This window comes from Drosophila mauritiana, chromosome 2R, assembly GCF_004382145.1.
Source record: "Drosophila mauritiana strain mau12 chromosome 2R, ASM438214v1, whole genome shotgun sequence".
Classification (NCBI taxonomy): domain Eukaryota; kingdom Metazoa; phylum Arthropoda; class Insecta; order Diptera; family Drosophilidae; genus Drosophila; species Drosophila mauritiana.
This window is the reverse complement of record NC_046668.1, coordinates 20,090,826-20,103,877: the sequence shown is the minus strand read 5'-3', so window position 1 is coordinate 20,103,877 and position 13,052 is coordinate 20,090,826. Positions and strand designations below refer to the sequence as shown.

General features: G+C 41.6%; 2 protein-coding genes across 2 annotated transcripts; one reads left to right on the top strand and one right to left on the bottom strand.

The window, feature by feature from the left end:
- Positions 1-8,739: 8,739 nt before the first annotated feature.
- LOC117137365 (keratin-associated protein 5-1) lies at positions 8,740-9,249 on the top strand. Its single transcript, XM_033298767.1, has one exon. The coding sequence runs from the start codon at positions 8,818-8,820 to the stop codon at positions 9,145-9,147; it is 330 nt and encodes a 109-aa protein (XP_033154658.1). The 5' UTR covers positions 8,740-8,817; the 3' UTR covers positions 9,148-9,249.
- Positions 9,240-12,674, bottom strand: LOC117138617. Its single transcript, XM_033300825.1, has 2 exons — positions 12,617-12,674; positions 9,240-9,784 (listed from the first exon to the last, which is right to left on the bottom strand). Exons 1-2 carry the CDS (start codon positions 12,672-12,674, stop codon positions 9,240-9,242), a joined length of 603 nt encoding a protein of 200 aa, XP_033156716.1.
- Positions 12,675-13,052: the final 378 nt, after the last annotated feature.

Sequence of the window (13,052 nt, the reverse complement as noted above, 5' to 3'; positions counted from 1 at the left end):
CAAAACAAAAGCCAATAAATGCGCACACAAATGAGCCAACAAGCTAGCCGTCTCTTTCTGCCGCCATATCCCCGTCTCTATCGCATCGTCAATGTGTCGCACCAACCATGAAAATGATAACAAGCCAAATGTGCGCTGAAATTTGCCGTGGAAACGTTGGCAAATGGATGGAAATGGGAGTGGGGATGCTATCATCAGTCTGCCACAAGGACGTACAGTTCTCGTGTGTGCGGTGAAAGGCGGTTGGAAGGGTGGTTGCCTGGCGTCTAATGAGTTTATTCCCAATTAGCCGCATTTAAAATTCAAAATCTTTGCCAAAATGTCGGTGGTGGCACAAACAACTGGAAAATGGAATGACGAAAAGTATACTGTAAGAACGAAGGGAAATTTAAAAAGCAGGCAGGCAGTTTGTTTAGAAAAGTTTAAATGTTAATAAAACTCCAATATATTTACAAATATTTCGTAAATCTGTAAAATCTGTCAGCAAGATTTCACTTATATTTGAATTCCATTTCTCGATTGTCAAACGTAAAAATAATAAAATGAAACAATCCAATCGTTACACTTTTCCCCTAGATACTTAGATTTCCACACCTATGCTTGAAAACCACAGAACTTTAGCTATTAAATGTGGTCCACTTGCCGCAACAAAATAAGTGTAAATTCCGGCCGCAAAGGACCAACTTATACCAAATTTACACTCATAGAAAATTGCTTTAAAAACTGTCATAAAACGGCAAATGGCAAAGTGGGGATAGCTGGCCAAATGCAATATACAAATGCAATATGCGAGCGAATGTGTGTGTGTTCCTTAAACGCAGCACTTTGCCAACAACAATTTCATTTGTCGTCAGTTGCGGAGCTCGGAATTCCTAAGGTCCGAGGACATCGATTCTCGATTGTTGTTGGAGGTCCTGCAGCGAGCACTTGGCCATACCATACGACCATATGTGTGTCACTTTGACCCACTGCACTGCAACCACCACCCCCTTTGCACACCATGGCCATGTCGTTTTAGTGAAATTGCACAAAATTGTTTTCCGTTTCGTTTCATTGGGTTCGGTTCGCTTCTTTCATTGGAAATGTGCATTTAAAATTTATTGCAGTCACAAGCACAAAATTAACTGCATACGGAGAGGAGGAGTGCTGACAATTGAAATAACAATTTGCTCGAAATGAAGTCGCCTAGGATTTCGATTGAATTTGCAGCTGACCAACATTTTGTAAACATTTGCCAGCCGGGCCACAAAATTCCAAACGAAAATGGAGAAATCTCCTTTGTTGATCGCCGCAATTATCGTGTTTCGTAAATCAAGTGAAAGTGTAGCAATTGTTGTGCACAAGGCTTCTCCACCATCATTAGCATCGGATTCAGCTGGCTCAGTGGAAAGGCGAAAAAATGTGACAGTGCCTTATCGAAGCCTTTATCTGAAGACTTTCCGCCTTTGATTTCTTGCCGCTGGCTAAATTTCCTGTTCTGACTCTTGATTACACCGCATAGAACCCCTGACATCCGCACCACTTGACGTATGCGTATTTAAGCTCACACCAAAGTCAAACGCATTGAAATGTGACTACCAGTCACATGCCCAGTCACATTCGCAGTCACAGTTCACTCCCACTCACGCGAAGGCAAACAACACCGCAGGGACCCATATATCAAAAATCAACAGCTGCCGAGATGAGGAAAAAAAAAAAGTAAAAAATGGAAAATAAAATACGTGGAGCCTGCTCTCTCCCTACTCACATGTGACAAAAGATAAACACAAGAAGAAACATTCTAAAATCAACAAAAAAATTGTGTAGAGTTCGTCGGAAAAAAAAAACTTTCATGCTGGCGACATTTAAACGTGGCAGAGAAGCCGATAAGAATGCAAATGAAACGACAAAGCAGCGCAGTCAGCAGTGCTATGGGTTTGGGAGAAAATAGGGACGAAAATGGCACGGAAAATGGGCGGAAAAGGGGGCGGGCTTACAACGCCCTAAGGCAGCAGCAGCTGGCATATGAGTGGAGCCAATCTTAATTGCGGTTCAAAGGGCAAGCGAGCTGCAAAAAGCACAGGATGTGAAAATCTGAAGGCGAAAATGGAAATTGAGATACAAAATGGTGAATAAAAATCCGTCGTGATTGCTTATGGTTAGCAAGCAAATTTAAAACTAAAAGGAATTACTATGTAGGCGTTTTTAAATATTTAACATTACCAACGCCACAGAAGCTGGGGCTATCTTTTAATCTATAGCTTAGAACTGAACTTTTAATCGAATGGGTTAGAGACTAAAAAAGTTACTACTTCATAGGTAAGTAGATCCTCCAAAATCGACCACAATTCACCTCACCACCAGCATAAAAAAGACAGTAAAAGTCAACCGCTAAACGGAAGGCAGATACAAATCCATCCGTATACAAGTTACACCCGCTTAAGATACAATTTACGCATTGTTAGAGATACGAGACTGACAAACAAACAAAAAAAAGAACAGAAAACAAAAAATGCGGGTAAAATGTGACCAAAATGCTGAAAAAGGGCGCTGAAAAGCCGGGAAAACTGGGCGGGCAGAGCCCAAAAAGGAAGAGTCAAACAAGCGAAATGACAAACTCTGGTAGAGACCCACCTTAACCCGGGAAATCACCCTCCCCACCGCGCTCAGCACCCCCTGGAACCCTTGCCGTTGACAAAAAGTTTTTAACACGCATACGCCGCGTTGCCAGCGACGCCAAGTTTGCGGCATTTCATTGCATACTTTCTGGCGTTCTGGCAGAGTCGTTGTGTGGGTGCCGCTTGTTATTTTTGCACTCTTATGAATTATTCGAATTTTATGCGACAAATCACCTGCGAAATATAAATTCCTAGCACCACCGCCAGCGCCCTGGGGTTTCCTTTCGTTTCGTTTGGGTTTCGGCTGGATCTTTCCGCTTCGAAATCCCCGAGCACGTTCTGCTTGCCAAGTGCCACGTTACACCGTTAATCGTTCGTTAATCTGTCGTAAAATTCTCGCAACGCCATCAGGTTAAGTGGATGTAACTGACAATTGCCTTGCGACTGGAAAACTTTTTAATCGAAAAACGATGTGACCGCCCATTCTGGAAAAACCCACCCACGTTGTTTTCTAATTAAGTGCGCGGGGCGTGCTGTGCTTTGAGTGACACTCCTGGGGGTTGGAAATCTTTAAATAGCAGGCACAACTCTTTGTAACCGAATACCGTGGATATTCTTAAAAGCCCGTACTTTTCCCAGAATCACAGCAGAAAAGCCTTTCAGCTGCTTCCAGGTTTTTCTTTGTTGATTGTCAAAGGCCTTGCCACCGAAAAAATTAATTGCAGACAACAAATGCTGTGTGTGTAAGTCAAAGATAAACGCTCATTCTTATGCAACACCTTTTCCTGGGGGGTTAAGGGAGCACAGACAATTGTACAAGCATACATTCGCCAAACGTACATCAAAAAATCAAGCAAAACAGCACTGTGAAAAAATACCATAACCACTTTTAACATTTTTAATTTTCTTACTATTTTAAGTAGTATATATGCACTTTCTAAAGGAGATGTGCTTTTATACAATTTAAATTAAAATTTAAAAGAATCAACATTTCTCTGAGTGCACTGAAATTAACAAAGAAGCATTAAGATCATGTCAGGAGAAGTCAGCTTCTCCTTTGGTCTTTAGTTCGTCTGGCATGTGTGGATATAGTTGTCGTCATTTCAAACAACTCAGAACACAAAAACTGGGAAACGCAAGGCAAAGACTTCAAGTAAATGCAACTTGAACGGAAAAAATGTTCAACTGTCTCGTCATCATCCACGCAGCATACCTCGTACGATATTCCATTTGAATTTTGATTGTCTGCGTAAGCCATGCAGCACACACATATAGTGCGATAGTACAAAGTACTTCCATGTCCATGGCTCTGACTTCTTGCCAAGCTGTCACATTTGATACGCCCCTGAGAAAACTGCGGAGTTTGGGGAGATAAACAAGTCTGAGACCCAGGCGATGGCGATGAAGTTGATGATGAAGGCGATGGCAACTAGCAGGAATTATTTCTTTGCTCCTGCCAGCGCAATTTGTTTGGGGCACTGACAAAATTAATATATCTGCTGCTTTGAAACATGAAGTAAAGTAATGTATAATTTCAAAAAGAGCTATGGTCGCCTATTAATGCGAATAACTTACGAATAAGTTGAATAACTTACCTAAACCCTTATGGCTGAGTTATTTTATTAAAAAAATATATTTTTCCTTCAGTGCACGCCGAACACGGAAAAGAATTAATGCTCGCTTGAGAACAAAACGCAAACATAATTAAACTTGCCATGCCCATTTCGCAATGAAAGTATCAGCACTGCGTACTCCCCGCACTTGCAAACATAAATCGAAATATCTGCATCTGCATTTGTATATGTATCTGTATCTGAGGACTTGTGTCTGCGGCGGTACGAAAATAAAACCAAATTTGTCACATTGCCCAGACAGGAACATAAAATAGGCGGTGGGCGAAGGGGGCGCGGCCATGGGCAGGTCGTCATAATTCGCGACTAATGAAACGAGAGGAACTCCATTGCCTATGCGCCCTATGAATACTCCTATATAGTATCTGACCCGCTGTCTTTGACATTTATGGCCGGCAAACAGAACTTTTATGGCGCTAAAATTAGTGGCGAATTGTTGCCGTGTGGCAAGTTTGTCTGCGGACTACCGTGGTGCCCAAATATTGAGTCATAAAACGAGGCTTGATTGGAAGGCGACGTGGGCGCAAAACTTGCAAGGAGTCTGCGGGATAAGTGCAACTAATTTGAGATACAGTCGCAACTGTAGTTTATCTGCTGCCCTGTTTTAATGGCCAACTAATTGCATGCATCTGTGGGAGTGCTTGAGGATTAGGCTGAGGACTGGTCGGAGTTGGGGTTCGGAGTTGGGGTTCGGGTCGTGGGGACTCCACTCGAACCTGTGGCCAATTTTCGCACTTAATTATAAGCAACTCCAGCTGCCAATTGCAGCAAAACAAACAAAAACAAGCAAGAACAGGACACTGCACAGAAAAGATGTGAAATTACCAAAATAAAAAGTATCTACATCATTTAAAAACCTCGTTAAAAAATGAGTATTTATAAGCCATATATGATATCTATAAATCAAATTGGCCAACTAGCATAGATATATGGTTTTTGTTGAAATAAATAAGCAAGATTTATTTTGTGTGTACGGGAATGGAAAAATCCCCTACCCCAAATGTCTGGCCAAACAATAAACGTAAATAAACTTGGCATATATGAAATAATTTCTATCCCGCGGCACCGACGGCGTCTGCTTTAAAATGCATTTTCAATTTCAGTTCGAAAAGACAGGAGGGCTGAGAAAAGCGGGCGGATAGGCTGGGTTTGTCGTCCTTTGTAAACTAATTTGCTTGGAAAATGGCAAGCGCTCGCACACAAACATATACATATATACATATATATTGTGTACTACCCATCTCATATTGGCGGAAAAATGGGGAAAAATGGTGGAAAAGGGAGCGCTTTGAGGCCTCTTTGCATAACAAATACACGGACACCAGCCCGAAACACTGAGTGCAAAATGTATGCAAACAATGTGAAAAATTCAAAAACAAGTAAGAAAACGTGGGGAGCGAACAAATGAGTGGCGAAAAAAACTGGGAGCCGCAGCAATCAACAAGCAAACAACGAAAAAAACACTGAAAAATGGAAAATGAAAAACAATTGCTCATTGTCTGAGCAATTATACACGCATTGCTGCGCTGCAGCAGTGGCAGCGCCAAATAAAAAGGACTCCTACCACCGCCAAAGGACTTGAAAAGGATATTGCGCACAGACACCGAGGGACGAGCGGAGTGGGGCGACATCCTTCCTTCCTTTTTGGCACATATGCGCCAGCTGAAAAGGATCTGACCAAACAAGTATTTTAATGAAAATGAACCAAATGGTTGGAGCCAAGGGGAATACTTATGGGACTATAAATAAGTCCACCACATGGCCAATCTGAAGAAACACTTTATCCAACGGCACAATTAAGCAATGATTTCAATAAATTTATAATTTAATTTAAGCTAGCTCTAGCTAAGTATACAGCATTTATTTGAAAGCTAAGCAGTATATAATAATTCATAAATTTGACTCAATCTCAGCATTTCCCTTTTGCAATCTAACTGATTTCTAAAAGCCTTTTGTCATCTAGCGCAAATAAAACGTTAGCCATTCCATTTTGTATCCTAAATAGCTTCGTAAAAATTCCAAATCGGCTATCATTATCCTCGAGTAACATTTCGGAAGACAAAGCAATCCAAACGGAATCAAGTCAAAGGGAAATGTATAAATATTTACCAGCAAGCAACAAAAAGTTAACGTTTCTTTGTCAATTTGGGGCCATTTACCATTTTGGCTATATCTGCTGGCCTCCTTTCATAACTGGGCCAGCAATTTTACTGGCTCATTAAAATATGGCAGTCAATTTGACAAAAAGAACCCCGGGTAATAACAGCATCCTCACAGGAGCAGGACCTGCCAGGAACTCAGGGAGATCCATTTGAAAAGAGAATAAAAAGTATTATGGGCGCTAAACTCATTTATAATTATAATGGACCTTTTACGAACGGTTTCTTTTGGCAACAGCACTTTTTTTTGTCGCTGCCCAAAACCAACATCATAAAAGACAAATGAGCCGCAACTGAAAAGCAGGCCAAAAAAAAAAGAACAATAGGGCGACATCCACTGTCATTGTCTTGTGTGGTCAAAATCAGCTTGTATTGTATTCCCTTTGAAAAGTCATCTAATATTTTATGTATTTTCTGCACTGCAATGGTGGGGCAAATCGGTGGCTGTGTAGGGACGGCGAGGAAATGGCTACTTTTCTAAGCTTTTAATAATATCCTTTTTATGTCCACTAAATGAAGGATATAAAGTCAACACTTGGTACAATAAGGCGAACGGCCAAGAGGGGCGACCAAAAGCTTTGCACATCTTCAACGCCTTCCCGTACACTGCGCGGAAATACAAGATGTTAAAATGAAATACCCACGAAATGGATAATAAATAATAATAATGCTTGATAATATATATAACTTATTTCTTAGCTGATTAACATTGTAGAGCATCTTACTTTTTCCTTAATGTTTTTGCTTAACATAGTTTCTTTGCTCAGTGCATCGCATCCTTCTGACAGTTTTTTGTCCTAGCCGGCGGCATAAAAACTTCGGACATCGTCTCGGTCCAGCCGGGATTGCTTCTTAGTCGCCGTCCATTCTTCGGCCAAGTTTTGTTCGCTTAGTTTGCATAAGTTTGCCTGCCGGGCGCTTCCGGTTAATGTGGTCGAGAGGAGCAGCATCCACATTCACAACAACATCACCGCGACGAACAACAAATAAGGAAATGGATCTGGCCAAAGCCAAAGTAGACATTTATATGGGCAAATCTTTGTGTGATTTCCGCTTCATTGGCGAAAGCTTTCTGGCGCCAGAGGACCGTGTCACCCTTCTCATCCGGACCTCCATTCGCATCCCCATAACCCACGCTTAATGTGTCCATCAATCTTTCGCTTGGTCCAACTTTAACTTGTTATTTGGCTACTTTAAGTCGGGCCAAAGCCAAATAAAATCAATCAATTGAAAGTAACAACAGAAATGGATTCAATAAAGTGAAGAGCTTCCATTTCCTTATCCCTTTTCTCATGGAAGGGGTCAGATCGATTTGGTCATGAGTCAGCAGCTTTGGTAATCGAAAGTTAAGTTAACGATGGAGCGCGACTCCTTTAATAGACATAGGTTTAATCTTTTACATAATTACTTCAATCTGTGATTTCCGTAAACTTCGATTTCCCCTTCAATAGTCTTCCATCACTTTCAATTCATTTCGAAACATTCTCGCAGTTTTTCTGCCACCAGTTTGGCGAACATCCAAGAGCAACGGCCACTAGAGGAAAAAATTTCAATAAGCAATTAGATGGCAATTACTTGCAACAACTTTGGCTTGACTTTCGTTGAAGGGCGAAAGCAATTACTTGAAATTTATATGTAACTGCGGTGGCGGATCCTGAAGGGATCTCAAACTCCCTCAGCCAGAAGAACTTGGCTAACATAATTGAAACGCTCAAGAGAAACCGGCGATTGGCATCGAGTGGGGGATGGACAAACCTCCAACTTTCGGATGGATGGACCACTTGGTTGCCCGGCTAGCTGGCCACAAGAACCGCAAAAACAACAATGTATTACAAATAAACTTTTAGAAGGAGCATCGGCTAGTGTACAGGAAAAAAAAAGTTGGCAAACTGAACCATATAAATTAAGGATAAATCATGCAATGTATCATGTATATTTATTGTTGTAAGTGACTTTAAACACACATATCAAAATGCTTTGTAAAATATATAAACTATTTGGGAAATTTGGGAAAAACCTCTTGGTACAGTAAACAGCCCCCTATAACGAACCCATGAGCACACGTGCGCACACTTGAAAAAAATGTTTCTACTAGCATGAATATTTTAAGGCTCGCATCACATTCAAATTATGATAATGATGGCGTGAGGCGAGAGTGTGTTTTTGCATATGAGTTAAAGTGGGTGGTTCCGCAGAATGGGTGTTTGAAGCGCTAACGCAGGTACACTCAGGAGATCAGGGACAGCTCCCCAGATCCCCGTTCGAGGACCGCCCCTCTGCCAACCCAATCCCAGTTCCACCCCACCATTGCCCAGCCAGCAAGGAGTCTTTGAATACACACTCACACTTGTCTGAATTTTTTGTAATTTATTTTAATAATACAATAAGCTAAACGTTAAGCACTTCAATACTGTCAACAACTGATTAGTCATGGATGGCACATTATCAACGGTAGAAGGGGGGATGGCGGAATCGTCCTCCTGGAGCACCACGATCGCCACCACCACCACAGAGGCTGCCAAGGCGGGTGGCATGGCTCTCGGTATCATTGTCCTGATCGTTGTTATGGTGCTCCTCTGCTGCCTGCTCATCATCTGTCTGCCGCTCCTGTGCCTGTGCGGCTGCTGTGGACTCACCTGCTCCGCGTGCCTCGCCTGCGACGAAGGATGTTGTGGTGATGATGGTGAAGGCGGCGGGTGTGGATGTTGCGGGGATGGTTGTGGCGACGGCTGCGGGGACTGCAGCTTGGACGATGATTAATTCGAGTTTCTATTAATATGTTCGTAGTGCTAGGATATGCGATTTAAAATCCTATAAATTGAATGTGCCCAGATACATCCATATAATAAAGTCTAGCTTAATTTTGAAATGCTATCTATTAACTTAATACAAGGCAACCAAAATTCAAATTTAAAGTACAAAAAATAACAGTAAGAAGACTTCGTTAATTTACTCAACTTCCGGTATATTAGCTTTTGGAGCTGGGCTGTCCGGGTCTGAACCGTGCGCTTCCATCGATCGAATCCGTTGCGCTGCAGGCAAAGGGCAATCAACTGGGTCTCGATACTGGAAGTTCTCAGTGGATCCCCCGTGGTATCCGAATCTAGATACTCCTCAATCAAGCCATAGAAGGCATTTAGCTTCTGCTCGGTTTTATTCGCATCTACGGCAGTGAAGGCGTCGAAACGATCCAAGTAGCCCAACAGAATGGAGTTCTGCGAGTCCAAGACGATCAGATCTTCCACCATATAGTCCACCAGCTCAATTGCCTGCGAAACTAGCTGAGTGCTGATTGTTTGCAGAGCGTATTCTGATTCCAAATACAACCGATAGCGACTTTGGTCTCCATAAGCTTTGATTAAAGAAGGGGTCAGCTGGAATAATATATGTAGGGGTACTATAAGTCCTCTTATTTAAATAAAACACAAACGCAGGAGTTGGCCTCTTAGGTTCGACTGACTCCCACTCCGTTTGCGATCTGCCTCTATGCTTGTTGCTACAGAGCCGATGTTGCGAAATAGAGAGAATGCCTAATATTTATATACTATGTTGCTCTACTGAACTTATGTATGTGTACCTCTAGCCTACTACAAATGCGACATCGGAATTTTATTTTATAAAGTACGAGGAATATTGGTTAATAAAAACTTTCCTTTTGTTCGTAAATATGTGCATGCGGTTGGCATATTTTTCCACTGTGCACTGTGAATGAGCTGGATGAGGGGCGGAAAAACTAATTGAGTTACATATTTGGTGCTGACATGCGGAGCAAAGTTTCCTTCTGTTCGGCTTGGCGGTCCAACCAAAACTTTACATTGTTTAATTTTGGCAAATGTAGGAACACTCGAATGCGATTGCCATCCCAGACACTAATCTTTTGTTTGCCGCCGCCCCAGCTTTCCTTTTACTTTTTCCTCTTTCTTTTGTCGCAATACCAATCCCAAGTAGTTTGCCTGTGTCTTAACATCTCTTAATCTCTGCTGCTTGTTTCACAAAAACTTTCCTTTGCACTACATACATATAGCCATATCCCATAACTTGGATTGGGAAAAACCAGGGTAAGTTCTGCTCTTTTCTCGGATTCCTTCCGGCGGCGCCATCTTTAACTTTCATTAGTAACGAGTATGTGTAAATCTGTTTTTCGAGACTTGCCTGTAGTTTGCTTTATTTCTTTTGCCAGCTCAAAGTTATAAGTTTTTGTAATTGAGCTGTGGGCTGTGGTGGGAGTACGGGGCGTATTCGTAATATATGATGGCATTACATTATCATTTGTCAGGCAAAGAAAAACTTGCGAACCAGCCAGAGACGAGTGTCGTCTGCAAGTTAATGTTCTTTAAATGGCTCGACTTTAATTGTAACGAGCTATCTAAGTGGGTGGAACATGACCAAAGTTAAGTTAAGGACATAAATATAATAATTAAGTGGGAGTGAAATTACACATATGTATTATAAACAAACATTTACAATTTTTGGATTATTCACACCACTCCTTAAACACTTAAAACTAATAGTTGACTTATTATACCCGTTAAATCCAACCGAAAGTCTGACCACTGAATTAGTGCCCCACCAGTTTGTAGCCGACATCGTTCTGCACATCTTTATTTCGATTTTCCTTTAGAATCTTGGCCATCCTCCTCCAAACTCATTAGTATGCAACAATGTGTCCGCTTACATTAATTGGGCGTTGCAGCTGATTTGAATACGGGTAATCCCAGGCAGCGGGATTGGAATAAAAAAGTAAAACAAGGAGAAACCCCAGAAGGGTAAGGAGTGGAAAATATTTAGCCTGGCTAACCGAACTAACCGCAAGCAGCTGTCCGCCTGATGAACAGCGCTTTTAATTGCTGACTTCGTTTTATTTTCCCCCTGTTGACTTATGGAAATTGGCAGAGCCGACTACTTATATTGGTTAATACCAAACACGCTGGCTGCATAATAACGAGCGGCTCATCAAGGATGCGGTGCGGAAAAGTGGACGGAGGGCGGGGAAAATGGTAGAGTGGAGCATGTGTCTATTTATTTTAATTAAGCACAGGTAAACCGTGTTCAGCTTTCAGGCGAGTGAGCTCGCTTCTTCCTTTGCGACACTTTGCTGCTATTTTTTGGAATATTTTTCCTTGTTACTGCTTACTGGATTGTGTGTGGCGGCTGGGAAAACACCAGAGTGCGTACCACTAACGAATCACTAATTAATAAATTAGGACGGCGTCTAAGGCACAATTATGCTGATTAATTTAGTAAGGCTCTTGGGTTTCTTAGGACTAATGTACACTTGGCTTGCAAAAAATGTTCCGAGAGCTTTGTTTTGCCAACTAAACTATTAAAGATGCTTTGTTATTTATAGAATAATTGCTATGGCTATTTAGCTTACAATACTTGCTCCACTCACAGCTTGCCTTGTATTTAAATTCTTAAGATACTATATTTTCATTTGGAACATTACTCTGTGCCAAGTTGAGGTCTCAGAACCACAGTCGAGTTTAAATTATATTCTGGCGCACCATTTAAATTTGCATTTTCATCTTTTTAAATGCAATAATATAGCAATAAAACCATCAACTCTTGACACTTGGCAGCCATTTTCATTTCTGCAGGCAAAATGATGTCATTAAAGGCACATGCTTATGGCATTTTGAAAGGCATTACGCATACGCCATGTAGAACGCAACAGCTGCGTTATGACAACGCAAATGCGTGTCTCCATCTTTGTCTCGCTGTATCTGTGTGTGTGCAAATTCGAGTGTGTGCGTATCCGTTGAGATTTTCCGCCAAACATTTTACGTGCAAATATTTTAAGCCTTTGCTGGGAACATGGCAAAACCAGGGAGAGAAACAGACAAATCTCCACCCTCCGGCATTATTAGGCGCATATTTGTTGAGCAAGTGTAAGCACACCATATAAACATATATTTCTCCGGCCCACTTCAGTATATATGTACATATGCATACTTGTATTTGTTTCACATATGTGGACCGTCAGCTGGGGCATCCGTATGCCCAAAAAACTCATCCCCGTTCTGTCTTTTCCCTGCTGAACCGAAAAAACGTGACTGCGTCATCTTTGGTGACTTATTAAATATTTTCTTTGTCGTTTCGCTCTTCCTGTTCCATATTTTTTGTATTTTTCGCCGCTGGTGACTTTAACTCACATTTAATTGCCCCAACTTTTCAGTTAGACTTTTCTTAATTAATTAAAAAACTTTGCAAAGCCAAAACGCCAACTCACCTAGCACGAAAACCTTTCCCCCACTCATATTCAGTACCAAAACCGCATTTTCGAGCATTGTTGCTCTGTTTTTAGTGGCTAAAAGTGTTCCAAAGTAAGAGTCATGCCACGTTGGAGTTGCCCGAAGTCAAATAAAAGATTTGCGGTTGCCGATGAATAAGCGAGCGGCCTTCCCTGGCCAAAACCAGCCGCAAAAGGTAACTTTGACTGGCTGGTGGTCGTGGGGTCAGTAATTTCATGTCTCATTTGCGGGACATTCGAAAATGCGGCTAACCAAACCGCAGAGCCGAAAATGAAAGACTTGCGAAGAAAGCGTTTAGAACTATGAAATTAGGGCTAAATTCATGCGTCTCTTTAACGTACATTTGTATTTGTAGTTTCAGATATTCAATATATTTGTATGCTGCGTAACTTCATTGTTTATAATTCCCTCACA